The following is a 26820-nucleotide window of genomic DNA, read 5'->3' as shown; positions in this document are numbered from 1 at the left end:
TATTATATATAAATAGTTTGGACCAAACCGCAACTAACCAACCACCCAACCACCATGTCCTCATGTCGAAACCAGAGCTCCACAGTCACAATGTTTCTTTTAGCCCACAAGGCCAAGACACCTCCATTCCTTCGCACTCTCCACCGTTTCCGCAACTCCCGGAAATACCGCCCTATTGTTTATCCGATTGCTCCCGTACTCACCGTCTCCTCCTCCCTCAGCTCCGTCATCTCCGCCGGAAACGCCATCGCCGCCGCCGGTTCCGGCTCATCCCTTCACGGTGCCGTGACGTCGGCCATTACGCATGTCGCCGTCACCGCTGTCGCCATCGCTTCCGGGGCATGTCTTTCCACCAAGGTCGATTTCTTGTGGCCCAAGGTGGAGGAGCAAGCAGGTGTGTTTTTGTTGTTGTTTTTTTTATTTATTTTTATATGGGAAGTGCTTTTGTGAAACAGAGTTGCTTTGATCTTTTATTTTTCCTTGCCTTAGTTGGGGAAATTCTATGATGAGAAATCGGTGCTTAATTTGCTTTTGGGAATTAAATTTTGTTTTGTTTTTAATGTTTCGAGAGAATTGTTCACAAATATTTTCGGATGAAACAAATAAGTTTCTGCTTCTATTGCTTGTGAAGATCCTGAAAATAATGTCAAGAATATTTTTTCCCGTTTGGTTGGCATGAAAATCTTTTACACACCACCGCCATCACCCATACCCACCTTCAACCGTCAACTGTCAATTATACCCAAATTGTCAACGCTATCGCCTGTCCACATTGTCATAAAAGATGTTGATGCCGTTGGATAGTTTTGCAGAAAATGGCTCCCGCCTCTCTTTTTTTGTTCCACAGTAGCAAATTTACAATTGACCCAAAAATAGTTTTCTCAACGGCATTTTTTTTCCACGACAAAACAACGGAAAATGGAGAAAACGTTTTCTGAAAAGCTTTTTACGACAAAACAAGTCAAACAACACGTTCCAGTTTTAATAATAGGGTGATGGAAGTTGTTTTCGTTATCCAAAATATTGTTTAGGTGAATACAAGTTGACTTGGAATGTTGTGATTATTTACTCCTTTTGTAAATGATGCGTTTGAAACAAAATTAATTTTACTATTTTGTTTCTTTTTTCTTTTTTGGTTTTTTTTACTATTAATGAATTTGATTAAAAAATATCTAGTATTTTTTTTTTACTAAAGCACAAAGGTTTACAACCCAATCGCATAAGGAGTATACAAAAGAAACACCCAACTAACAAGAAGATGAAAAAGAGCAAGTCTTTAGGGCTGGTTTGGTAAAACAAAACCAAACTATCTCATCTCGTTTTATATAATCATTACAATTTTCTCAAACTCCCACACAAAATATAATAAACAATTCAACTTTTTCAAATTTCAAAACAAAAATAATATTATAACAATATTTTATTCAACTTTCAACAAAATATTTCATCTGATCTCATTTGAACTGCATAACCAAACGAGGCCTTAAAGTCTAGAAAATTAAGAGATACAAATTTGTGGTGAGCAGCCATCCAAACATATAGGGTGCTTAACATAGTAACTTTTAACTCCGCCACCGTCCTTTCTCATCCTTCAAAAGCTTGAGCATTGCGTTCTTGGCAAATACACGCATTAAGTGTAGGGGGACCATCTTCCAAATATATGATTATCCATGTCCTCTACAGGAATTCCCATAACCCCCTCAATTCCAAAAGTACTGAATATCACCACCAATAAATTCCCAGGCAACTCACAGTGTAGCAAGAGGTGATTGATGCTTTCCCCGCTTTACTGTTCTGGTCTTTGATATGATACAAAATAGTTTTAGGAAGCGGAATTGGTCTACAGTAATAAACCAACCGAAATTGGATTTCTTGCCAATTTGATTGACTATAGTAACTATGTTTGCTCTGGTCGACTTGCTGCTGTAGTATGTTGCCTTAATTGAAAACAAAATGTTATTTCAAAGCGTAGTTTTATGTAATCAAATTTTTTGTCAGAGCATAACTTATAATGCTTCACTTTGTCACAGTTTAATGGTTTATATTGTTATTGTTTTATTCTTTGAAAACAAGAATTTGTACCAAACCACATTAACCCTTGTTAGTTGGTCGGTTGATCCTTTCCTTGGGGGAGGTTTAACTTTTACAATCATCAGAAGAAAACTAACCAAAGTGTGATAACCTAAAGAGAGAAAAATACTGTTTCCTAATGAGAGAGAGAAAATCAATAAGAAGTAGTTTAGAAAATACCAAAATCTCCAAGAAATTAACCAAGTCTTGGTATCTATCTAGTGCAGGAAAAAAAAAAAAAAAACACAAGCAGGGTTGAGAAGCTGGTAGATTTGGGTTTGGGCAGGATGAGGGTATGAAATACTAGGAGCGGCCACCTTTACTTTCTTCAATTCTAGGGTACTCCACTCCTTGAACCGATTCATTGCAACTGGGGATCCGAAGAGGATGATGAGGTGGGGTACAAATCTGGTCACGAGGGCGACCCATCTGGATCTGAACAGTTTAACAACAAATGATCTGCATACTATTCCCTAGATTTGCGCAGGCAACCCCAATCAAATGATAATGACCCCCTCTTAACACTAAACAGATCAAACATCATACTACAAATACCATTTAGCTTTTAAAACTTTTTATGATCTCCATTTCCCCATGGACTACCGAACAATTTGAACTTATTCATTGGAGTAGCTTCAATACTATCAAGCATTTTGTCATCCTTTTTTTTTTCCCCCTTTTTTCATTTAACTGGAATTAGTTGAATTTCACAGGTGGTGCTTTTGAAATATTTAACTTATGGATTTTCCACTTGTGAATCATTTTCTCCTCTAGTTTGTTAAACTAAATATAAGTATCATCGTTGTGGTGCAGGTTCTCTGATACTGGAGGGGGTAGATGTAACTGGATATCCTATATTTAGCGATGCAAAGGTTTACCATCTTTACTCAAATCATAACTTGCTTATAGGCATCTGCTGTGACTAAAACACTCACTCTGTGAAGGCAGGTGCAAAAGGCTATAGCATTTGCAAAAAAAGCTCACTGCGGCCAATTACGGAAAACAGGAGATCCTTATTTAACTCATTGTATTCATACGGGAAGAATCTTAGCAATATTGGTTCCATCAAGTGGGAAACGAGTATGCAGGCCTCTTTCTTTTGTGTTTCCAGTTTTTAAGGCTTCTAGTTTCCTCATACCTAGCTAGCTGAAGGGATGCATGAACTTAAACATAATGGCAAGATTGACGGGAAGAATGATTGTCGAATAGTCTAGAAATACAGTGATGGTAATCTGGAAGACCTGAATACAATAAACTGTGTTGCAAAGGGGTAGACCATAATCATAGCCATTCATTGTCGTTTTTATCTTTTTTAATTTTATGCTCCCTGATTTAAGTTGAAAAAGATTAGTTCCAGTATTGAGTGGTAGACCTTTCAACACCAAGTGGCTTATCAAAACACGTGTCTCACGTGTTGCTTACACAAAGAAGATATGCCTATAAGAGAACTAGCATTGGTTTCTCTATGCATTTTCAAAATTACATCTTTTGAAAATTGATTTTGCATATCAAGAAAAACTCTCACATTGTATTATGCATCTTTGAACCAAATAATAATAAAATATTATTATTTTTTATTTTTTTCTTAAAATTATTATTTTTATATATTTTACAATTAGCACCATGTGCTCAAAAATACCAATTCCATATATCTAAATATTACCAATTTCACATATCAAAATGATCAATTTTATCAATAAATATTAATATGTACTAAAAAACATTTTGTATCATCAACTTAATACAAATTTCATATATCAAAATCATCTTAATACAAATTCCACAAAGTTGATTTTAATGGATAGGAGAGAGAAAAAACAGTAAAATAATGTTTGGAGAGTGAATAGTGTTTCTTCAAATTTGAAGAAATATTATTCATAGCTATGCAAAATTTTGAAGATGCATAATCCAATGTAGACCAATTTGGAGAGATATTATGCAAATATGAAGATGAATATGAAGATGCATAAGCTATTACCAATGCTCTAAAGATTCTGATCAGAAAAAAATGAAGGTATTTATTGCCTACTTTAAATCAACAGTATATAGCCCTTACCATGCCCCATCTCAATTGACCTCTTTTTTCATATCTAATATAATATTTAGTTCTTAATTTCACCCACACTGGGGATAAGAATATATATACATATATACACACTTATTTATTTAAAATTCACAGCACTTGGTGTGCTTTTTTCCCACTTTTCCCCTTTTCATATTTTGCTTTGGCTACTTATCCCTTTTCATTGGCAGTTATGGATTTTTTTTTTTTATGCTAGTGTTGATACTTGTACTTTTTTCCCATTTTTGGGGTTAGTTTTACCGTGAAGCCTTTGTGGAATATATGTTCACATTGACTTCTAATTATGCTTATTTTTTGCAAATGATCATGAAATGAATGACTAACTGTATATAAAGAAATATGATTCAACGTCAAGTTTTTTTTTTGATATGTAAACGGTAGTATAAATAAGAATAGGCAAAGCCCAGGTACACAAGGTGGTATACAAGAGATAAAACCTATCTAGTTTCTAAAAAAGAAATAAGAAAATCATGTATATTTAGGCCATTAAAATCTACAGCAATAGCCCAAAGAAATAAGGTGCGGAAAAATAAAATTCTAAGATCCTCTATTGTCTGCTCCTTATCTTCGAATGTCCGCTTGTTACGCTCCCGCCATATGCACCATATAATGCAAATAGGAACTATCTTCCACACAACTTTGATTTGTGGAGCACCACCTGGCATTACCCAGCTAGCCAATAACTCTACCACTGTAGCAGACATCATCCAATTTGACCCTATTCGAATGAACACATCACTCCATAGGGCTCTAGCTGTCTCACAATGTAGCGAAAGATGATCCACTGTCATGCTAGCTTTCTTGCACATACAACACCATTCTGGAATAATAACCCGGCGCTTTCGCAAATTATCAGTGGTCAAAATCTTACCCAGAGCTGCTGTCCAAGTGAAAAATAGTGCTTTTGGAGATGCCTTATTCCTCCACAATCCCCTCCAAGGAAAATGAGTGTTTGGAAGCAAAGTAAGGGACTTATAGAAGGAGCGAACCGAAAAAACACCCTTACCTGCCGGATTCCACCACAGCTTATCCTCTCGCAATCCAGACATCCTCGAAGAGTACACTAGACTGAAAAACGCCTCAAAACTGTTTAGTTCCTAGTCTTGAGTTGCTCCACTAAAGGTGACATTCCAATGGACTTGATCCCCTGAACAAACCATGAGATCCACCACTGAAGCCTCTTGATCACATGCCACATGAAAAACAAATGGGAAGGCTTCTGCTAGAGCCTCCTCCCCACACCATATGTTCTTTCAAAATTTTATACGAGTGCCCTCCCCCACCATAAATTTAATATGTCGAGAAAACACCCCCATCCACGTCGAATGTGCTTCCGAACCCCCACCCTATAGGACCCATTCCCCTCTCTAGTATACCAATCCTCTCCATCTTACCATGTTTGCAATCAACCACTAATTTCCATAGAGCTTCTGGTTCCAAATTGTATCTCTAAAGCCATTTCCCAAGCAATGCCCGATTAAAAGTTCTCAAATTTTTTATCCCCAACCCACCTGAAGGAATTGGTTTGCATACCTCATCCCAACTGACTAGGTGAAACTTGAATTCATCTCCCATCCCACTCCATAAGAAATCCCCATAAAGTTTTTCAATTCGCGCCGCCACACTAGCTAGAATTGGAAATAAAGAAAGAAAGTAAGTTGGTAAGTTAGAGAGAGTACTCTTGATAAGAGTCACTCGGCCTCCTTTCGAAAAATACAATCTCTTCCACCTAGCCAATCTTCGTTCTATTTTCTCAATAACTGTGTTCCAAATAGACAAAGCCCGTGATGCGGCCCCCAATGGTAACCCCAAATATGTCATAGGAAGAGAAACGACCTTACACCCAAGAGTATTAGCCAACTGTCGAGAAATACTGACGTTCCCAACATGCACTAACTCTGATTTACCGAAGTTAACTCTCAAACCTGACGCTGCTTTAAAACAAAAAAGAAGCGCCTTCAGTGCCCTAAGTTGGTCTTTTTTTACATCACAGAAAATTAGAGTGTCATTTGTGAATAATAAGTGGGAGACCGAGATAACGCCCCTCTGTGGATTACCCATTGAAAATCCAGCCATAAAACCATTACTAACCACAACTGATAACATCTTATTCAAAGCTTCCATGACGATAACGAAAAGCAGGGGGTATAAGGGATCACCCTGTCTTAAGCCTCGAGAGCTATTGAAAAAACCCTCTGGGTTACCATTGATCAAGATTGAAAATCTTGTCGTTGAAATACACCATCTGATCCACATACACCACCTCTCCCCAAAGCCACATCTCTTCAATAAGTACAAGAGGAGTTCCCAGCTTACATGATCATATGCTTTTTCTATATCTAGTTTACAAATAATACCTGGAGTGCCAGACTTTAATTTACTATCCAGACATTCATTTGCAATTAAGACCGAGTCCAGGATCTGAAGACCCTTTACAAAAGCATTTTGTGGCTTTGAGATTACTTTATCAATTGCCACCCTTAACCTGTTAGCTAGCACCTTTGAAATGATTTTGTATATCCCATTAATGAGGCTAATGGGCCTAAAGTCCTTCAATTCCAAAACTCTGAATTTCTTCGGAATCAAAGCAATAAAAGTAGCATTCAGGCTTTTCTTGAATTTCTCAGCCAAGAAAAGCTCCTGAAACACATTCATAATGTCATCTTTCACCACCTCCCAACATGTTTGAAAAAACCCCAACGTAAAGCCATCAGGGCCTGGTGCTTTATCCTTCACCATCTTTCGAACCACATCCAATACCTCCTCTTCCTCAAAAGATCTTTCCAACCAGGAGGCTGTTTGTGGTTCAATGGACTCAAAACCAAGTCCATCTAGATTGGGCCTCCAGCCCTCATTTTCTGTAAATAGATATTCATAGAAATTTACCACATGTTCCCGGATCACAGAGGCTTCTGTGTAATCACTACCATTGATTTTCAGCATCTCAATAGAGTTAGTTCACCGATGAGAGTTAGCCACTTTGTGGAAGAATTTTGGCTTCGAATTTTGTTCTTCGATTCCCTTCCTTCAACCAAAGAGCTCTTGACTTCTGTTGCCAAGAGATCTATTCTAAAGTTAAAACCCTTTCCAACTCTGATGCTGGCGCTGTCTTATGTGAAACTTCCTCTGGGGTAAGAGCCCTATCCTCAATAATCATTTCGAGATTCTGTAATTCCTCCCTTAAGAGTTTTCTTTTGCTCCCCTATATTTCCAAAAGATTGGAAATTCCAAAACTTTAAATCTTCCTTTAACGCTTTCAGTTTGCCTGTAAGAATATAAGAGGGGGTACCATAAAGCTGATAAGAAGATCACCAATGCCTTACCTTGTCCACGAAGCCATCGCTTTTAAGCCACATATTTTCGAACTTGAAATATCGACGACCTCCTTGAATGCCACCTCCTTCTAATAATATGGGAAAATGATCCGAGCATAGGCGCGGCAGTCTCTTCTGACATACCTCCGGGTAATGGCTTTCCCAGTCCGGCGATATTAAAAATCTATCTAGCCGAGACCAAGATTGACTATTACACCAAGTGAAGAGACCACCAACTAGAGGGAGTTCAACACGTTCAGGTCAAAAATGCACTCTGAAAAATCAGCCATGGCTGGATGTATCCGAGTACTTCTAGATCTTTCACTAGGGAACCTTACTACATTAAAATCTCCTCCTATGCAACAAGGAAGATCCCACCCGCTATAGATAACAGCCAACTCATCCCACAAACGACTTCTAATATTGTCAGCATTTGGTCCATAAACACCTACAAAAACCCACAAGAAATTATCCTCTACCATCTTGAAAGAGCAAGCCACTGTAAATTCCCCTACAAACTCCTCCATTTTCTCCACGACTCTTTTATCCCACATCACCAAAATACCGCCCGATGCCCCATCCGAAGCTAGATAGGCCCAATCTGCATATGGGCAACCCCACACATTTCTCACAAGTTTTCTGTTTACCAATTTCAGTTTGGTTTATTGTAAGATTCAACATCAAGTCGATGGGCAATACTTCTCTTTGTTATAATGTTGCATGTGTTAGTAGCAATATGGTCACTTATTTTGGTTTATGAAAGACACTTTCATTGTATAAAGCCACATTTCCATCCCATTGATTCCTTCATTAAGATTGTCAAGTTGGTGCAGGCTGTTGATACAGTTGTGGCTGGGATTCTCCATGATGTGATTGATGATACATGCGAAAGTTTGCACAAGATAGAAGAAGACTTTGGTGATGATGTAGCTAAGTTGGTAGCAGGCGTTTCCAGGTTAAGTTATATAAATCAGGTATTATAAACTGGTTATGATAATAAGAACCATTATCTTTTGGCTTCAAGTGAAAATATTCAAGCGGGAGATTAGGTCTTACATTTGACTTGATTTGGAATGTTCATCAGTTCTTTCAGTGTGTTAGATTGGGATGCTTGGATGGAATTCATTTATGAATTTTGAATTAATGAGAAACGTGTATAAACATGTGATTTTCCATTTTCTTGCCCTTTTGGATTAGTGGTAACACAGTGCCAGAATAACAGTCATTTTGGTAAAACATTTTGATATTGAGAAAATTTGAAGATTGTTTCAAATTCTCTCTGCCAATGGTCTTATACTTCAATTTATATTTTCATTCTAACCATGAAAAGAAATTTTCATTTCCTGTATGATATGTGGATTTTCCCCAAGTACGAGATAAATAAATGCCACCTGGATGGTGGCAGAATTGGAGAAAAACATTAATGATTCTGTTTGAAGTAGGAAATTGTTGACATACATTTCCTAATCTTCTTTTCTCATTTTGTTGTCCTGCTACTTTGATTTCATGTTCCATAGTCTTTATTATTCTTTTGGTGGCATTGCAATCATGGTTTGAGTTCTGATGGTTTCATCATGTTGTGCTCATCATTTACTTGCAATCTCTGTTTTTGGCTTCTGCAAGATTAATACTTATGGTTATGTTTTTTGGTCTGCTCTATTGTGGTGTCTTCGCATGTCATTTATTTTGTTTTTGCAGCTATTACGGAGACACCGCAGGATACATGTGAACTCGGGTACCCTTGATCCTGAAGAGGTATACAACTTTGTTGCTAGATTGTGACGGAAATTAGAAATTTTTAGGAAATTAATTTGGAATTTTTATCAATACACTTGAATCACAAATGACATTAAATGTAATATATAAGAACAAATTCTGTTGGCGTAAATATATATTGGAGGTTCTATGCCATCCTGATTTAGTACTGATTGTAATTATGAACCAAGGGCAATTGCTTATAGAAGCTTGTGGTGAGACCCACTAGTATACATTGGTTAATCTTAGTTACCATTGATAATGCTTTCATTTGCATTTCAGAACATTTGATAACGCCCTAAGAGGTCATTACTTTGTGTTAAAGGTTACTTGGTCAAAAGGAAACTCCAATGGTAGAAAACGTGGGTGGTCTTAGTTAGATGCAACCGTAGCATTAAAATTTAACATTGTGAATTTTTAATAAGCGAGAAGCACCATATCATAGCTACAGAAATTTCTGAATCTCATATTTTAACTGTTCATTTTTTAGGCCAACAATTTACGAGTTATGCTCCTGGGCATGGTTGATGATCCCCGTGTAGTTCTCATCAAGCTTGCAGATCGTCTTCACAACATGAGAACCATGTACTGACTCTTGACTGTTCCTAATTCTCATAATATTATCAGGTTGTGTCTGTTAAAAGGGTGAATATACGCATTAATGTTTACTTAGAATTGATTCTTGAAGTGTGAAAATCTCTTTTTTCCTTCTTATTATTTAAATTTTAGTTCTAGGGTTAATTGCAATCCATTGTAAAATATGTGCTCATTTGCAAACTCCCTCTAAATGACAAGCTTTTTCAATCAATACCCATTTCAAGATTAATTTGGAATGTCTTCTCCTGTGTCCAAAACAGTGTTAAAAATTAGCAGCTTAGTGAAGTGGATGGATGGATATTGCATATTAATGCCACATACATATTAGTGCCTCCCACCACCCCACCTAAAAATTAGTGCCTCCACCACGCCTTCTGCCCACTAATCTGTTAGTTTTAACACTAAATTGGAATATGCGGTGAATATTTGCTGATATCGAACTAAGTGATTACAAAATGTAGGCTTATAGTCTATCATGCGAGTCAAACTTGGATGATTTATTTTTACAGTTACGTGCTGCCGTTGCCAAAGGCTCAAGCTGTTGCGGAGGAGACCTTGGTTATATGGTGCTCACTTGCGTCCAGATTGGGTCTGTGGGCATTGAAAGCTGAATTGGAAGATCTGTGCTTTGCTGTTCTTCAGGTCTAATCATAATCTTTATCTATCATGGATAATAATGGTTTCCATGTTGTTACTATTATTTGATATGCATGTGTTCTGTTACTTGATATCTTGTCAAATCTATTCCTGACGACACAAATCTATTGGATCTCATCCAAGAGGCGGACCTTCGAAGTCAAGTATTTCTTCAATATGCTCATTCCTCAAGTTGGCTCTTTATTTCCTTGAAAGAGTATTTGGAGGAATAAGGCTCCTTCGAGGTAGCTCTTTTTGGTTGGACAGCAGATTTAGGTGTCGTTTGGATTCGAAGATGAGTTGAGATAAGTTGAGATGGATTGTGAATAGTAGTGAGATGAGTTGTGAATAGTAGTGAGATTTGTGAGTTAAAGTTGCTGAATAGTAGTGAATAGTAATGAGATGAGTTGAGATGGGCTGTGAATACAAACGAGGCCTAAGGAAAGATTATAACACTGAATAAATAATAATTTGAGAAAGAGGCGCATTGTAGTAACATAATGGTGTTGGATGTGTAAGCAGAGACTTTTGCTTTGTTTGAGGTGGCTAGGGATTTATGGGTGTCAATATTCAGTACTTTTGGTGTTGTGTTGGTTATGCCCCACTGGTTGGCGGAGTTATTGGCAGAATCCTTTTTTGAGTTGTAGAAATATAGAAGTTTGGAGGATTTTTGTATGCTTAATGTGGTGTATTGATGGGCAAATAATGCTCAAACATTTGAAGATTGTGAGGTAATGGTGATAGAGTTAGTAGCCATCATATTCAACTCCCTTGATATGCAACAGATTGTTGCATAACAGCTCCCAATTTTCTAGGTTTCTAACTTTCAAATTTTGTTTGTTCCTTTTCTCCCTTACACAAGTCAGGCGTATCCTTTTGTATGCTTCCTATGTACTGGAGTTGCACCTCTCTACACATTGAATAAAAAATCTATTTGTCATTTTATACGCAAATAACAAGTTTACAAGAGGTCAGGCTCAGCCGTTATCAATATGAAGAATATCACCCAAGAGATCACAATGTCTTTGGATTGTAGTTTCTGTGCTTTTTAATGCTTCTACTAATAAAAAGAATTCTGTCTTGATTTGTCCTGTACACTGGTGCAGCCTCAAATATTTCGGAAGATGCGAGCAGATCTAGCATCCATGTGGAGCCCTATCAGCAGAGCAGGAAATCTAAGAAGAATATCTTCTAGAGCCAGCTTGCTACCATTGGATGAAAAAAGCTTAACATCTGACTATGAAGGGGCCATGGAAATTGATGAGGACATCACAAGCATGAAGGTAAGTGATTTGAACTTAAACTACACTTTTTACTTTTAGTGCGTCCCAATGGGGATGCCTATATTGATGAATGCTATTGACAATGAGGACTTAGATGCATATTTACAATGTCGATAGATAGGACATCATCCACTTATTGTTTCTATTGATAAAAGAACAAGCGCTTGATTTATGAAAAGGCTCTGAATTTTCCAAGAAATAAAGAAAACTCTCTCTTATTAGTGGTCAATGCACTTTATATATTAGATTATTTAAGCACCTAAGGTCTCATCATAAAAAATGTACTTTTTTTTTCTATGAAAGCATGTGGTCAGCGAAAAATTTAGAAGGTGCTTCAACTGTATGTTTGAGATAGAGTCAGTCTTTCAGTGGCCACATTCATTACAGTTGCTTTGCATAGAGCTCAGTGCTAAAAACAGATTCATTTAAATAATGGAAGTTTCCAAGTATCAACATGAAAGTTATTTTCAGTGTGAGTTTTGTTATATAGTTGAAACCTGGGCAATTTATTATCTTTAATATTTTTTTTTTCACTAAAATATTTTCTCATGGATTATACTGCACCATCTGTAAGCACTAGTAGTAAGACTTTGAATGGGATTGAACTTACTCAGAATATGCTCAAGTCTTTGTTTATAAGAACATTGTTTGATTGGGTGATTGCCTTAGGCAATGTGTCTTTTTCTTCTTCTTTCTTAAATATCCTGAATCTCAGATTCATCCTTAGTGCAAACTGAAGGGTCATCTTTCTTTCCGTCATTATTACAATTCATCAAAATATCAAATAAAAGAGATTCTAGGTCCAAAAAGACTGTAGTTGAGATAATGTACACACTTAGGGATGATGATAGGTGTGGCATTAAAATAGGTTTAAACTGGTGGTTTGGATTGTCTGTCTATATTGACTTTCAGAAGGTCTTTATTTGGATTAATTGACTTCCTGCTTACTGTTAGAATGGTCACCAGGGCAAAGCATGTTGGAGAGGTTTGTAATCCTGTAAATGATGTGAAGTTGGAATGTTTGTAATGCATAAAAGGACCTTTATTTTTAGACATTTCGATTGAATGTTCTCTACTTTCAGGATCTTTTGGAAGCCGTAGCTCCTTTTGATATCTGGCTAGATCGGAGAAAACGGACAAAATTTCTTAATAGTCTTGGAAGTACTCTGGAGACACACACAAAACCCAAGGTTTTGCGCGATGCCGGAATTGCTTTAGCATCTCTGGTGATTTGTGAGGAAGCACTTGAGCGGGAGTTAATTATATCAACTTCGTATGTTTTACTTGCTCATATTATCATCTGCTTGCTTGCTCCATATCATCTGCTTGCTTGCTGAATAGTGTATGTGAACCAGTATTATTAGTTTGTACACCCCCAAAAGGGTGTTTAATCTTATTTTTAATTATTCCCTTGCAGGTATGTTCCAGGGATGGAAGTAACGTTATATAGCCGACTAAAAAGTTTGTATAGTATACACAGCAAGGTATGCATAGTTTACTTTCAAAAAATCACAGTTAGGCATGCCTTTTTCATACATTATAAGATTATGCAAAGAGTTATGTATGTCCCTCATATTGGCACTTAAAACACTGTTGCTTCTGTATAACTCAAAACCGTCTCCATCAGTTGACCTCATAATCCAAGATCATGCAAAGATGTATTTAATGATAAAAGTATGAAAAACTGTACGATTGCCTTTTGTTCCCTCTTAAACTCCTATGGTATGCTATAAAGATACCTGTTTATAGCTTAGAAAGTTTGCTGTAAAATTATTTTGACGTTGCTCCTTGCTCGAGTCCATTTGATCCCCATCAGCATGCCAAGGCCATCATGATTCATGGCACATTGGTTCCCAGGTTTCTAGAAGTTGTTAGGTCTATGCTTTTGAGTTTAATCACGGAGAGGAACTTTCTTAGAGGTGGAAGATCTTAATCGCCACTTTTTTTTTTTTTAAAAAAAAAAAAAAATTAGTCTATTCTCAAAGCTCTCTGTTTTTAGATAGAAAGAAATAAAATGAACCTTGCCATGAAATGCCTACCTAAGAAATAAATCTCTGAAGTAGCAGCAATCTGATGAAAATTGACCACCATATTTTTCAGCCAGCTTTTGAAAAATCTCAAACACTTTGGGTGCTTAAAGTACAGACAAAAAATGTTGTGGTTTTCAGCTGCTGTATCAAACAGTAATGCAGTTAAAATACCAAATATGTTATAGAAAAGTACCATGAAACGACCCAAATGTATTAGGAGAGAAGTTTGCTTGGAGACTGTACAGTAATTCATTTGGAATGCAAGAAATGAAATGTACTTTTCCCCTTTTTTCCTTTGTAAATAATTGCTAAATTTTACATGTATGTCGTATGCCCCAACTTCCCTCTCCACCTTGTTACGGGATGAGTAGATGTAACTAATTGGGTTGAGTAAGGCAAACAGTTCAGATTTAACCACCGCCTCCTTCTAACACTCTTTCATGAAGTGTATTATGCAGTTTAGTCTATGTTGGTGGTTAATCTTCAAATAATCTTATAATCAAAGAATGTGATCTCTTTTTTTTTTTTTTTCCAGTAAGTAGGATGGGGGCAAACATTTTTATCTTTCTGAAGATTGTTAAGCTTTATTGATTTGGAGGAGAACGATGTTGTGTTTGATTCATCCTTTTTAATTTTGTTTTATGGAGGTACTTTTGTAGGTTCATGTCTTGGATGTTAGGGCTTGTCCTCTTTTATCTTTGGCACACATTCTACTTAGACCTTTGAAAATTTCTTTCCCTTCATAACTCATTACAACTACAGAAAAAGTGTTGTAATCACAATGTTTGAGCAACTGAAGTTAAAGGACCAATTGCAAAAGTTATTTGATTTTCGTTGGTCAGAGAGTTGTTGAGAAAGTCTATTTATACGAATAACTTTTTTAATGGAACATGAAATTAATCCTGGTATAGTTACCTGCTTCAGATGAAACGGAAAGATGTCAGCATCAGCAAGGTATATGATGCCCGTGCATTAAGGGTAGTTGTTGGAGACAAGAATGGAACTCTACATGGACCTGCTGTTCAGTGTTGTTACAATCTTCTTGACATTGTACACAAGTAAATTAATTGAAATGTGTGCTCTTCAAGTTTCAGTTTATTTGCAATTGTATTCATTCTAACATGGGTGATAAGAAACTATCTTCATCTAATATAGTTTCATATTTTTTTTTGATAAAATATTTCACAATAAGTTAATTTCTTATAGAAAAATTTTTCCGGAATTTTCAAGTGCTTTTTCTTTCAGTCAAGGACTACTGTTAGTAACATTTTTACATGCCCTCCCCCTCCAAATAAACTGCCTTCTAGTTCTTCCCTGCAGTAGTGCATCTCTGGTCTCTACTTAGGAATATTTTAAATGTCTGTCTGCATTGATTGTGACCGGATATTGTATCATGTTTCTATTTCTTTCTTCCTGTTGCAGGCTATGGACCCCGATTGATGGTGAGTTTGATGATTACATAGTTAATCCAAAGCCTAGTGGTTATCAGGTAATTTCTTTCCACATAATTCAATGTAAAAGTATGAAATATTTTCACTGTGATTGTCCTTATGTCCTTACTCCTGTCATTCTTCATGCTACATCACCATTGTTGTTATTGTTGTCACTGCCATCATCAGCACTCACTGCTGCAAACCACCACTATCATCACTTTCTGCCACTACTGCTGCCACTATCATCACTACCCCTCCCCTCTAACAGCCGCCGTAGCTGCCATCACCATCACCAATATTACAACACCGACCACCACCATCACCATGTCATTGCCATTGTGCCATTGCGAGTACTATGGTTTTTTTATAAGTAAATTTCTCAAAGTGCAGAGCGGCACAACCTAAGTACACAGGAAATATACAATAGGAAACACCCAACTGGACGAATACAATATTATAAAGAGCAATGTGACTCTTAGCCTGGTAACATCGAAAAAAGTACCCCCGATACCTTGAAGGCCTAGCATATCCTTTGCAACAGCCTCCTCAGCTCCACTACCGTCTGGTTTGTCGGGGTGACATGTGTGGTGAGGACAAGTTTTCGCTTTTTGTCGACCACTCCCAATTATCCTTGTTTCATTTAATTTTTTGGTCTGGCTTAACAACTTGAGAAGCCTATCTTCTTTTCTTTTCCCAAGACATATGATGAATGTTAGAAAAAATACTGGAAAAAAAAAAAGATGTGCCATTTCATCGTGATGAGAGAGATATCTCCATACAATTAGCCATTGAAGCTTCTTTCTCATATGCAATCCTGAAAATTGAAGGGAATTAGTCCTTTGGGGCTTCATCTCCACACCACAGGTCACTCTCGAATTTTATTCTCGAACCATCTCCCAACACCAATCTAGTGTGCCGAGCAAAAACCCCCACCCTCGTCTAATGTGCTTCCATATTCCCACTCCATATACCCCATGTACCCTCCTAGTGCTCCAACCTCCCCCCCATACTTCCATATTCGAAGTCAATCACCGACTTCCATAAAGCTTCCGGTTCTGTATTATATCGCTACAACCATTTTCCAAGTAAGGCTCTATTGAAAATCCTTAGATTTTTAATTCCCAACGCACCAAAAGAGATTGGGGAGCGTACCTTATCCCACTTGATTAGATGAAATTTGAATTCATCTCCCAAACCACTCCAAAGGAAATTGGGAATACATATAAGAAATACGTTGGTAACTTAGATAGAGTGCTTTTGATTAAGGTGATCTTACCACCTTTCGACAAATACAATTTCTTCCAACCTGCTAATATGCGTTCAATCTTCTCAATCACTGTATTCAAAATCGATTTAGCCCTTGAGGCTGCCCCCAAGGGAAGACCATGCTAATTTATGGGAAGAGAGGAAACCCTACATCCAAGAGTATTAGCCAACTGTTGGATATTGCGAACATTACCCACTGGCACCAATTTTGATTTGTCAAAATTCACTTTCAACCTTGATGCTGCCTCAAAACATAGTAGTAGTGCCCTCAATGCCCGAATCTGGTTTTATCCTGCCTCACAAAATATCAGTATCATCTGCAAATAAGAAGTGAGAAATGTTAAGAGAACCCCTATTGGAGTCACCAAACGAGAATCTAGTGATAAATCTATTGTTAACCAAGGCTAATATCATTATGCTAAGCGCAGCCATAACAATGACAAACAGGAGTGAGGACAAAGGATCCCCTTGTCTTGGACCTCGAGAGTTGTTAAAGACCAACTGGATTGCCATTCACCAAGACTGAAAACTTCACCGTTGAATGCACCATTTGATCCACGAGCACCATCTCTCCCCAATCCACTCCTTCCAAGCAAGTAAAGTAGGAAATCAATTGACATGATCATAAGCCTTCTCCATATCCAACTTGCATAGGATCCCTATATTTCTAGATTTTAGCCTACTATCTAGACATTCATTGGCGATGAGAATTGAGTCTAGAATTTGCCTACCCTTTACAAATGCGTTTTGGGGTTTTGTAATGATCTTCCCCAAAACCTCCCCTAGGAGATTTGCAAGCACTTTGGATATGATCTTATACATCACATTCATAGGATTAATGGGTCAGAAACCTTCACCTCCGATCCCCCAAACTTATTGGGAATGAGTGCGATAAAAGTGGCATTAAGGTTTTCTCAAATTTCCCAACCAAGAAGAATGCTTGGAACACCTTCATTAAATCCTCCTTCGCCACATCCCAACATGATTGAAAGAATCCCATAGAAAATCCATCTGGACCAGGTACTTTGTCTTTGACCATTCTCCTTACCACACCGTGAACCTCCGTCTCCTCAAAGGGTCCGTCTCCTCAAAGGGTATCTCCAACCAAGAAACATGCTGCAAGTCAATGGACACAAAGGCTAGTCCATCAAGTTTTGGCCGCCACCCCACTAGTTCGGTAAGCAAGGTGTTCAAAAAATCCAGCAACGTGCTCTTGAATCATAGGAGCCTCCATACAATCCACACCATCTATATTCAACATCTCAATGGTATTAGTTCTCCTATGCGAGTTGGCTACTCTGTGAAAGAACTTTGTGCTTTGTTCTCCTTCTTTCAACTGCAATGCTCTTGATTTTTGACGCCAAGAGATCTCCTCAAGTAAAATAACCCTCTCTGGTTCTAATGTTAACTCAGACTTTCGAGATAATTCCTCCAAGGAAAGAACCCAACCCTCCTGTATCCTCTCTACCTCCTGTTGCTCCTCTACAACATGGACTTCTTTCGGTCACCTATAGGGCTGAATTCGGTCTGGTCCGGTCGGTCCATAAGGGGTTTTTGGGACCAGACCGAATCCCTTCGGTTTAGGATTTTCCCACCCTGGGCCGGACCGAACTCCCATATGGACTGGATCGGACCGGAACCATTCGGTTTGTCGGTTCGTTCAGTCCGACCCAATATCAAGCAAAAATTGTTTCATCTTTATTTTTTGGCAGATAAATTAATAAAAAAAATTGTTTAAATTACTAATATTAAAATTAAGTTAATTCTTAATGTGGATTATGTAATTAAAAAAAATATTTAATTTTAAGTATATTTAAGATGTTGATGGTTATAACTTAGACTTTAGTATTCATAATCATTAATAATGACCTATATTAAAATTAAAAATTAAAATTCTAACATTTTATATATCATATATAGTTAATAACTATTAAATAACTTCATCGTCCATAGATTATTATTGCTTGCTTGGAACTTAGGTATCTTAAAAAAAATTACCTAATTACTTTAATTAAGTGTAAATAGTAGAGTATGTATGGATGTATGATAAATCTATATATAATGACATAAATTATCATATGATTTATGATATATTATTAATTGATAGCATATATTATTTAACATGTTATATGGACAATAATAATAGATTAGATGAAAATTACTTAATTAACTTATACAATATATATAGTTCGGTTGGTTTTGGTCCGATCTAATCCAAAAATCACAGACCTCGGGACCAGACTGAAAATCTAATTTCTCGCAAATGAAGGACCGAAATTGACCAAACATATTTTCGGTTCGGTCCGGTCCGGTTGGTTTGGCCGGTCTGGACCGAAAATTTTACAGTCACCTATATCACCAAAGGATTGAGCATTCTATAGCTTTAAATCTTTTTTTAAAACATTCAGTTTGCCTGCAAGGATGAAGCTAGGGGTGCCATGGATCTGATATGATGACCACCATTGCCTAACCCTTTCCACAAAACCTTAGTCTTCAGCCACATATTTTTGAATTTGAAATACCGATGCCCTCCTTGAATACCACCACAATCCAGTAATAGAGGAAAATGATCCGGGCAAAGGCCCGCAACCTCTTTTGACAAAGGTTTGGATATTGAATTTCCCACTCCGATAAGACTCAAAATCTGTCCAATCTAGACCACGTATAACCTCCTCCCATGTGAGGGATATCCACAAAACCCAAGTTGAAGATACACTCCGAGAATTCTATCATTGCTGGCCATAGCCTACTTTCTCTTGAAGTTCACTTGGGAACCTTATAACATTAAAGTCACCACCTATGCACCATGGTAAATCCCTCCAGCAATGTACTCCAATTTCTTCCCATAAAAGTATTCTCCTGCTGTCCAAATTCAGCCCGTAAATACCAGCGAAAGCCCATAAAAAATTGTCTTCCATTCTTAAAGGAACATGCCACTGTATACTTCCCAATGAATTCCTCCGTTTTCTCCACCACCTTTCTATCCCACATCGCCAAAACACCATCTGAAGCCCCATCGGAAGCGAGATAAGTCCAATCTACATATGTACAGCTCCATAAACTTCGAACGATTCTCCTTGTAATAAATTTCAACTTAGTTTCTTGTCAGCACACAATGTCCGCCTTCCACTCATGAAGCAATTTTTTTATCCGAAGGCGCTTATTTGCCTCGTTAAGCCCTCAAATATTCAAATAAATGATTTTAGGCTTCATAAAGATGGTGCTAGCCCTCTCCCTTTGGGTTTTTCTTTGCTTGAGCTTAAGCCGCCCTCATAGTTGAGAGACCATGTTAACCTCTTGAGCTCCCTCTGTTTTTTAGAACCTGATTTCTTTAATTGAACATGTCCAACTTCAATGGCTGTAAGCAAGGCTATGAATTGTTCCTCAAAACCCTCACATTCAATTCCCACATAATGCTGGATTTCCTTTACCGTATGTAACACCCAATTAGAGATGCTAAATTGACATGGCAACATATAGTTTAGGGGTATAGGCTCCCCCACCATGTTGATCTCGTCCCTGGGTGTCCATTGTGACTGTGTCGGCACCCTCATCTCTTCCTCAGCATAGATAGGCCTGCCATCCCACTCAGAGGAGTCAAGTGTGGGGAATAACATCCGTGATGGCCCCAGATCCTCTCCCTCGGTACTCCCAAGCTCTGAAAATAACACACGGGTTACATCTAGATGTTGAAAACCCTTCGCCAAAGAAGCTGCCACCTGAAGCTCGAAGCTCGAGAGAGGGCTCTCCCCCGCTGTCCATTGGCTTTGTCTGTCCTTGTTGGGCCTGAGACCCGATACTCACCAATGCGGCTTCAATGAGAAATGTTTCTAGTTCTGCTGGTGTCGACGCTACCTTCGTCATATCCACAGGTTGGAGTACTGTCGTAGGTTTCTTGGCCTGGAGCAAGGCCTACCGGGATCTTTTTCGGCAAGTTTGGATGTCTCCCGCTGGTGGAAGGTCCAGCCTCGCCCCTCTCTTTGATTCTCCACATGGGCTGGGCTCTTATCTTAGTTTTGCCCTTAATTTGTCCCAAGGGCTGAGGCCCAGAGACTCGGCCCATATCCATTCCACTTATCTTTGTTTTGCCCTTAATTTGTCCCACGGGCTGAGGCCCAGAGTCTCAGCCCATATCCATTCCACTTATTATCTGTTGCCTATACACGATTAAGGCCCCCAGATTCCTCAATAAGTCCCACGGGTTGAAGCCCATGCCCAATCTTATCAGGCTCAAACCTCTTATGGATTATGTAGCCTAGGCCCACCTCATCTTCTTCCTCAACGCACCGTATCAATATGTTGACTTGCTCATGCAGTGCCGCCAGTTGTGATTTCATGCCATTCAAAGTATTGTGCACACCACCTCTTGCCAGACCGACAAAGACTTGCCACCGCAACCCTTCCACTTTGCATGTATTGTACTAGTGAGCCGAGGAGCCATTTTGGTCTTTTGGCAGTCGTTATGTCTCACGGTGGCTCTACGCTGATTTGTCCCACTGCCGATAGCTCCACCCATGTACTGCTCTCTAGATTGCACTGGCGACGTCGTTTGCACCAGTGCCTCCATGTACGACCAATTCTGCATTCGATTCCCCACCACTTGCAATCTCTGTGATACCCCACCTCCATTGTAGTTCACGACTTTCTCCTTCGATATGGCCTCCCTCAGTGTAATTGCCATCGTCTTCCATCCCATCCCCTCCATTTCTTTCGGTATGAAGATAAAGTTACGTCTTCAACCCCCACCATATTCCACGAGCGCCATGAAACGACTGCGGGAGTTTGAGCACCTCTGCGCTATGAAGCTTCTAGCACCCTCCCTTGACGTAGTGTAGAAGTCCTTCATCCCACCCCTCAGACACCTCCAGAGTTCTGATAAACCAATGCACTGATACCTTCCCAAGTCTCATCTCCTTCACTACCTTCCAGCTACTCTCTGTTATGAGCAAGGAATCTCCATCCTTCATCAAAACAAAAACTTTTGATTCTATATCTAGTTGATTCGGGAACCCCATGATCACTCTAACCAAAATGAAATTTGGGTTGTTTGACTTTTAATTTGGAATTTCTCACTACCCCCTATGGATTGGCTCAAGTGGTAAGAACCTTGGTCTTAGTGGTATGCTCCCTCTAGTTCCAAGGTTCAAACCATTGGGTGCAATAAATTTTGAGAGGCCACGTCCCATTGGAGAAAATATGATAATTTACTTGATCTGTTGCATTTGCACTGGTTTATCAGGTAAAAGACATGTTGCATTTGCACCGTCTCCGGGATCCCTTGTCATAAAGAAAAAATTGGGAATCCTTCTCTCTTTACCTTTCTAGTCTTTTCTCTCCATTCTCTCTCTTTCCCTTGGTCATATTATCAGCCATTCTTTTCTTCATCTCTGAAATTCTCAGCACTCTCTTATCATACGTGTTAATCTGATTTTTAAATGAAATAAGGTTTTACCCTCCACTAATCCAGCCGAAGCTTCTATTGCCCTCTTTTAAACCTAACAACTTCATTCTTACCACCTTCTAGCAAGACAGTTGGAAAATTTTAACCCAAGCCTGTCGGGCCTCACCCTGCCTAGAATGTGTGACATTCAACATTCAGCATTTTATAGTTCTGTTTCTGATACATGTTGCATCTGGCATTGTCTTGGATCATCCTCCCCCTTCTCCCCATCTGATCCAAGGGGGCAGAAGTTACCTTGTCATGAACCAAAGCTGAATTAGTGTTACCTAAATAAAAAATAAAAAGAAGCATATAATCAGGAATAGAATATGTAGAATCCCACAACTACTTCTAAACAAATAAAGTCCAATCATGGTGCTGTTAGAGATGTTATAAGAGAATTGTAACCTGAAACAGCATAAAAGATCGTTCTTTCCGCTTTCAGAAGGTCAATTTATTCTTATCCTATTTGCTCCAAATGACCCTAAGCTGCCGTGGCAAGTTTTGCGTTTATGATGAGTGATGATTGTGAATGTTTAAGTAGTTTACTTTAGTCTAACATATTGACCCTCAAGCCATTATTGTAACATACTCTCCAAACCAAAACTTTGCATTTTGTTTGCAGTCTCTGCACACTGCAGTACAGGGACCTGACAGCTCACCTCTGGAAGTTCAGATAAGAACGCAGGTACCAATCTTTTTTCACTTATGTTGGAAGTCAAAGTTACTCTTCAAGGCATTTGATTTAGTTTAGAGAGATATTAACTTCCACATTTTTAGAGAATGCACGAATATGCTGAACATGGACTTGCTGCACATTGGCTCTATAAGGAAACTGGAAACAAGTTTTCTTCTACTAGCAGTATGGATGCTTCTGAAATAGATGCTTCTGAAATAGAAGCATCCCCCTATTTCTCCAAAGATATGGAGGACCAAAGTTCCAATGTAGATGACTTGTTTCAGAAGTACAGTTCCCTTAAAGTTGGACACCCGGTCCTTAGAGTGGAAGGAAGTCACTTGCTTGCTGCTGTCATTATCAGGTATATAGCTACATTATGTATTTTATGCTTACTTTGCGTCAGTCTTCTGATTATGCATCAAAATTGAGCCTCTAGAATGGATAATGGTGGAAGAGAACTGCTTGTTGCTGTGAGCTTTGGACTGGCAGCTTCTGAAGCAGTAGTTGACAGAAGATCTTCTTTCCAGATAAAGCGATGGGAAGCTTATGCAAGGTTATTCAAAAAGGTTGAGTTTCTTTGCTTAAATTCTTGATAACATAAATCTTGTTAATCTGAAACTAGCACCAGAACAGCTAGATTTTTTTTAGAAAGAAGACTGAGATCAAGTTCCTGAAAACCTCGCTCTGTTGATTGTCAAATTGAGCTTTCCAACACAAGAAGGGTTCTGCTATACTTTGTGGTGTGTGTTAGTTCAATTTAAAGAGGGTAAAGACAGCTTGCCATAACTAATTAGCAACGTCACAATGTAGTAGCAAATGGTTCACTATTTCCCCATTCCTTCTTCACATACAACACTATTTTATCACTAAAACTTGTTACCCCCTTCCCTAATGTTGCCACCCAAGCAAAGAATGCCGCCTCAGTGTAGCTATACTCCCAATAGTCTTCCATGGATTTATGAGTTTTACCTTCAGAGTGCCCTTTCTTGGAGGGAATCCATGACACCCAATCTTCTTTCCCCAGGTTCTTATCCTAACCAAGTACAATCAGACATAGAAAGAAACAAAGAGATATATCTCCCGGTTTTGTGTTGCTATGATAAATTGGATTTCCCATTGGTTGAAGCCATCCAAAATCTGTAAATTGTCTATCACCAAAGCATCCTTCGCCTGGGAAATGGTGAGAGGAGTCGGGAAGGCTTCCTTAAGGAATTGATCATTGCACCACACATCGTGCCAAAATTTGTGAACTGATTGTTACTGGGGAGTGAACCACTCTCTAAAAGTTTTATGTAGTTGTAGCATTATTTTTTCTATGATTTCTCTGCTACATGTGATCAACAAGTTTTCCATATCCAGTGTTCAGTAATGGAACGAAAGAAACTCTAAGCCCCCTGAGATTTCGTGGTTTACTTATTTTACTTGAACTCTACCTTATTTTCTACAAAGTTCGAAAGAATTGTATATTGTAATGTGTCAGTGACATTTTCAAACCTGAGGTCCTGATATATCTCTGGTTAGTCAGGCACCTTAAATGCCATGATAGTCTTTCACTCAGGATTGCCTGTATCAATAACCAAGAATAATCACAACCTTACCATTTAGGCACTTGACTTTATTCTTTTAACATGAAAGCACCATTCTGGTAAGCTGAGAACATCTCCTAAAGTGCTAATCACTAAACAGAATTCTCAGACTTTGTTTTTTTAGTGATTTCATTGATGCTCAAAGTTGATAATATTTGGTGGTGTTTTGAATAGGTAGCATTATAATGTTGTAATTTATAAACTTTTTTATTATCCTGCCACTGACTCTGCACTATAGGTGTCCGATGAGTGGTGGTGTGAACCAGGACATGGGGATTGGTGCACTTGCCTAGAGAAATATGCCCTCAGTCGAGATGGTATGTACCACAAGGTATGAATCAGTAAAATACTAGAAAATCTCAAAAGCATGACAAAAACTTATGAGTTATTCATGCCTGTCATTTAAAGGTATAAGGGTAGAAGAATGCGAAAACATGTTGATATTTATTGAACGATTTTGGCCATGCAGCAAGACCAATTTGGACGCCTACTGCCAACCTTCATCCAGGTCATTGACTTGACAGAGCAAGAAGAATATGAATATTGGACTGCTGTATCTGCTGTTTTTGATGGCAGACAGATTGATTCTTTAACATCAAGATCAAGCTTTGAATCACTAAATTCAAATTCCATGGAGGCTAGCATTAATAACAAGGTTTGTATGAAAATCACATTACCATCCTAAAAGCAAAATGTGTTTATTACTATTGGGTGAATATTTTCTAGAGTTATCTAATTTTGTTTCTTTCAAGCTTGCTAGTCAAGCATAATTCAGCTAATGCTGCAATTTTATTAGTAGACCTGGCCAAAATTAAGCATCAGATGAATTTTTTTTTCTTTTGTTAATTTTGGTGTAATATAAATGCGGGGAGAAATATGTGTTTCATCTTTTCTTTTGTTACTTTTTGTGTGTGATATAAATGTGGTGAGAAATGTGTATTTTGGGATGATCTTACGAACATATGGGAATAGAATTACTGGGTCAAATACGATGGCTTAAAAAGTTTTGGCATATATATGTTTTTACACATTATCTTGTGCTAGTGGGTTACGTAAGAAACGTTTTTGTTTTTTTTATCCCTCTGTTAGTTTATGTTATGAATGAACTGAGCCCTTGATAAGTTGGCATCCATAGCCCTATATCCTGGAAGAAGACTTCCAACAGATCATGAAGATCTTCTTTTCATCTGTTTTTGACAACTTAGAAAATAGTTTTTTGGAAAATTACTAGTGTAATTCTTGATCAATTTGGAGACAAGTGGTCTTGAAAAATTCTCTGATTTTTTTTTCCTAGAGTATATTCAGAATAGAGCCACAGTATCCAAGTCTCTATTGTATCTTGAAAGCAATCATTGCTATTTTTTGCTACTGTTCATACGTCGTCAGTGATTGATATTGCACAAGGTTGCAATGAACGGCAAGACAGAGGTAGCTATCTTGGCACCCAAAGAAATCTTCAGGGGGCAGGCATAATCATTGGTTGACTGCATTATTGACAAATTAGTGTTCGGACTGACCTATTGTTTACAGGCTTCACTTCCCTATTGATTGTAGTATAGGTTTGAATATTATTGTCTGTAGTAATGCAGCTTCCATATTGCCCACACATGGACTTGCTCACGTACACACATCCGCACACACACACAGAGGTAGTTAGTTAGCAACTCTTCGTTTAAATGACTGTTCTCTAAACTAAATAAGTTTTGGATTATAGGTGAGACTATTGAGGACAATGCTTCAGTGGGAAGAGAAACTTCGCTCTGAAGCAAGTCTGGGACAAGCTAAGCATGATGAAAAATCTTACCGTTGTCCTGGCTCCGTTGTCCTTGGGGAAGTGGTGATTGTATGTTGGCCCCACGGTCAGATAATGAGGTTGAGGACTGGTAGCACTGCTGCAGATGCTGCTAGAAGAGTAGGACTCGAGGGAAAGCTTGTTTTAATCAATGGCCATCTTGCCTTACCCAGTACAGAGCTCAAAGATGGTGATGTGGTTGAAGTTAGATTATAAATAACACTCATGTAGTAGACTTCATGATCAGTGTACATAATAGATGGGGCAAAAAATATTGTCCACATTTTTTTGTATGCATCAGAACATTCAATGGTTTTTATACATATAGTTCAACAAGAGAATCATGGGGGGCTAGGATTTATGATTACTATTATTATTTTTTCTGTAAATATACCTTCTATAGGTTCTTTTTACTGTACATATTCCATATTCTAAAGAAAGGAATTAAAAATTCTTGTCCAACTTCCATTCTTGGAATGCTTGAATATTTGGTTTCTTTAAACCCTAATAGCAAAATCATACAGTACAGCATAATCATGGCTAACCAGTTAAGCACTAACAATCTGGCTAGTTCAGAAGGTCGATCGCAACACCACACGTTGAAGTACTATCTGTATAAAAACCCTTGAATGTGTACGAGTATTTGAGAATAAAGTGGTAGTTTGGGACTAACAAGTAACAATGCCCATTGCACCTGTTGTGCTGTATATCGTGTTAAGTTCCACTCCCCTTAATAATAGCATTCTAACTAAAACTCAAATGAATGGCATATGGTGTTTTAAATCAGAAGTTGCATAGTATCCAAATTATATATTGACAATAAATTTTTTATGTCAACCTTACACATTGTAAGAAA

General features: G+C 38.1%; 1 protein-coding gene across 2 annotated transcripts; it reads left to right on the top strand.

The window, feature by feature from the left end:
* The first annotated feature begins 20 nt into the window (after positions 1–20).
* LOC109018999 lies at positions 21–26426 on the top strand. 2 transcript variants are annotated; one of them, XM_035684270.1, is made up of 18 exons: positions 21–394; positions 2884–2942; positions 3019–3150; positions 8301–8441; positions 9166–9222; positions 9713–9807; positions 10329–10461; positions 11562–11738; positions 12821–13011; positions 13156–13222; positions 14693–14826; positions 15191–15257; positions 22533–22595; positions 22688–22947; positions 23023–23152; positions 24411–24503; positions 24642–24827; positions 25887–26426. In XM_035684270.1, the coding sequence occupies exons 1-18, from the start codon at positions 55–57 to the stop codon at positions 26178–26180; spliced, it is 2619 nt and encodes an 872-aa protein (XP_035540163.1). In that variant the 5' UTR covers positions 21–54; the 3' UTR covers positions 26181–26426. The 2 variants fall into 2 exon arrangements, with proteins under 2 accessions (XP_035540163.1, XP_035540164.1); XM_035684271.1 differs by having other exon boundaries at positions 329–394; positions 3015–3150.
* Positions 26427–26820: the final 394 nt, after the last annotated feature.

Source organism: Juglans regia, chromosome 13 (assembly GCF_001411555.2).
Source record: "Juglans regia cultivar Chandler chromosome 13, Walnut 2.0, whole genome shotgun sequence".
Taxonomy (NCBI): Eukaryota; Viridiplantae; Streptophyta; class Magnoliopsida; order Fagales; family Juglandaceae; genus Juglans; species Juglans regia.
This window is presented reverse-complemented; position numbering and strand designations above follow the sequence as displayed.